General features: G+C 58.0%; 1 protein-coding gene across 2 annotated transcripts; it reads left to right on the forward strand.

Annotated features, from left to right (window-relative positions):
* Positions 1-698: 698 nt before the first annotated feature.
* On the forward strand, positions 699-2,177 carry LOC107109260 (GSK-3-binding protein-like). 2 transcript variants are annotated; one of them, XM_015409840.1, is made up of 2 exons: positions 699-805; positions 906-2,177. In XM_015409840.1, exon 2 carries the CDS (start codon positions 1,104-1,106, stop codon positions 1,788-1,790), a length of 687 nt encoding a protein of 228 aa, XP_015265326.1. In that variant the 5' UTR covers positions 699-805; positions 906-1,103; the 3' UTR covers positions 1,791-2,177. The 2 variants fall into 2 exon arrangements, with proteins under 2 accessions (XP_015265326.1, XP_015265327.1); XM_015409841.1 differs by having other exon boundaries at positions 720-733.
* Positions 2,178-2,469: the final 292 nt, after the last annotated feature.

The raw sequence follows: 2,469 nt of genomic DNA on the forward strand, positions 1-2,469 counted from the left end.
AAAGATTAGAGTTGGGTCGAATGGTACTTCTTGACCTGTGATTAGTTTTATTTCATTTAGAAAGTCTTGCCAGAAAGCTCTGATATTTCTACACTGCCACCAACAGTGGGCAAATTTATTTTGAAGCAGTTCAATATAGTTTCCCTTCTAGACAGGATATATGCCAGAAGTCCCTGGTTCAATCCCTGGCATTTACAGGAAAACGATGAGGAGACATGAAAGGCCTTCACCTGAGACTTTGAAGAGCTGCTGTCAGTCAGAGTAGACAGTACTGATATTGACAGACCAAAGGTCTGGCTGGATATAAGGGAGCTCCACGTGGCTTTAGTGTCTTATCTACTGATGTCCTGAAAAGATTCACAGATGTGCAAATTTAGGCAAAGACCACAGAAATTAAGCACAGAGGCAAGGCAAACCAAAAGTGACCAACAGCCCAACTGTGTGTAAATGACCCAGAAGTAAATCCCACTGAGTTCAGAGAAGTCTACCTCCCTGCCAAGATTTACATGTGCGCCTGCTAGACTACCGCCTCAACTCTGCGTGTGTATGTTTGTTACCATGCCGCCCTCTGACCTCATTTCTTTTCACAGAGATCACCTCGACCCCGCCCACCGCAATCCTTTCGCCCAGCCTATCGCATAAGCCCCGCCCACAGTCCCCAAACGTCGGCGTTTGAAAAATCGGGCGAGCTCATCCGAAGGCGCAGACAGGAGGGGAAGAAGGAGAGGAAGAGGTGAACTTTCAGCCAGTATTTACTGCTTGGCTTCCAGTGCCGACTCTAAATGAGGATTATTAACGAAACGGGGTGAGGCTTGGGGAGCCAGTGTCAGGGAGTGGGTTAAAACTTTTTTTGTCACTGAGCCTTTCTTTTCTTTGTCCCCCCCCCCTCCTTTCGCTGGCCGCAGTGGACTGCGCGCGGCGAGTACGTCACCCATTGTTTACAAACCAACCGCAGCACCAACAACAGTGGTTGAGGAGCGAGTGCGCCAGAGAGGCAGCAGCAGGGAGGCTTCGTTGGCAGCGACGGACGCCGGCGCCGCAGAAGCGGGAGGAGCTGCGTGTGCCAAGCCGGAGTGGAAAGAGGGGAGACCGAAGCGGCTGCGATGCCCTGCCGGCGGACAGGCGGGGAGCGCTTCCTGCTCCTAGAGCGCGCCGTGTCTTTACAGAGCAGCCCCGTCGGGGGAAGCACTGGCTCCAAGGAGGTGGACGCGCTGGTCGCCAAGCTGGGCGAGGTGCTGCAATTGAGCGCCCAGCACCGGACTCCGCCTCCCCGGCTCCCCAAGCACCACGGCCGGGACCGAGCGGCCCCTTACTCGGCTCCTACGGGGCTTGGCTTCTTAGCCTCGCTGCACCGACAGCCGCCTCATCAGCGCCCTCCGCCGCCGTTGCTGCTCTTGCCGCCGCCGCCGCTCCCGTCGTCGTCCACGGACAAGAAAGGCAGCCCTCGGGTCGCCAAGCAGCTGTGTGGCCGAGGCTGGTTGAGGAGCGCCGCCCGGGCTGGAGGGAAGAAGCCGCGGCGGCATCCTCTGCTACCCGCGGGTGACGACGACGAAGAGGACCCGCACCGGCTCCTGCAGCAGCTCATCCTCTCCGGCAACCTCATCAAGGAAGCCGTCCGACGTTTGCAGCTGGCGGCCTCGACGGCGGCGGGGGAGACTTCCACCACGGGCTCGCCGAGCTCTGCCTCGTCCGCGGGGAGCTGCCACAGCAGTAGCGGCGAAGGGGACTCTGCCGTACCACCGGCGACCAGCGCAGCATTCCCCGTCTCCTCTTTGCAGCCTCTGCCCTAGCCCCTGCGGAGATGCATCCACCCCACCCCAGATCATCCCCCCCCTGCCCCCCGCCGAGCCATGGGGGAGCCCGTGGAAGAGAGTCTGCATTCCCCCCCCACACACACACACACATACGACGGACGAGGCGTGACTGCAAATCGCCAGCGACCGATTATCAAGGCAGCGCCGTATACTTGAAGCAGACTCTGCTAGGAAGTAGTTCTTTGTCGCTTGTCCTCACGGAGGGAGCCACGGGCTGGGCTGCCGGGCTCTCTCCCTCTGTTAAGCAACCGTGGTGCTACATCCACAGCCCTGGACGGCAGCCTTCCAGTGTCTCCTCCGAATCTGCCTCCTGCACCAGGATCTGCACTTGTCTGGACATCTTAATGCGTTGTCGTCGTCCCCCCCCCCCCAACATGTAGGGAGGCTGGGAAGCACAAGAAGGGACCATCCCGCGTGGCATTGTCTTGTGTAAAATTGTTGTCACCTGCACAGCTGTGTGTTACCGAGGGGGTGGGGTGGGGGAGAGAAGCCAAAAGGCATCTAATGTGTTGGGGTTGAATCGGAAGGGAGGGGGAGATGTGTACACTATTGAAGGCAAATAGCAAAAGGTTTGAAGAGTTGCATTTCTCTTGCCAAGGTCACCCTTTACCTCGACCGTCCAGGCTGTGTTTATTCTTGCTGTACTCCCTGGTTG

Source organism: Gekko japonicus, unplaced genomic scaffold (assembly GCF_001447785.1).
Source record: "Gekko japonicus isolate JY-2015 unplaced genomic scaffold, Gekko_japonicus_V1.1 scaffold47, whole genome shotgun sequence".
In the NCBI taxonomy this organism is placed as follows: Eukaryota; Metazoa; Chordata; class Lepidosauria; order Squamata; family Gekkonidae; genus Gekko; species Gekko japonicus.

Coding starts and splice junctions, on each gene's coding strand:
- LOC107109260 (XM_015409840.1), top strand. CDS start 1,104: ATGCCCTGCCGGCGGACAGGCGGGGAGCGCTTCCTGCTCCTAGAGCGC.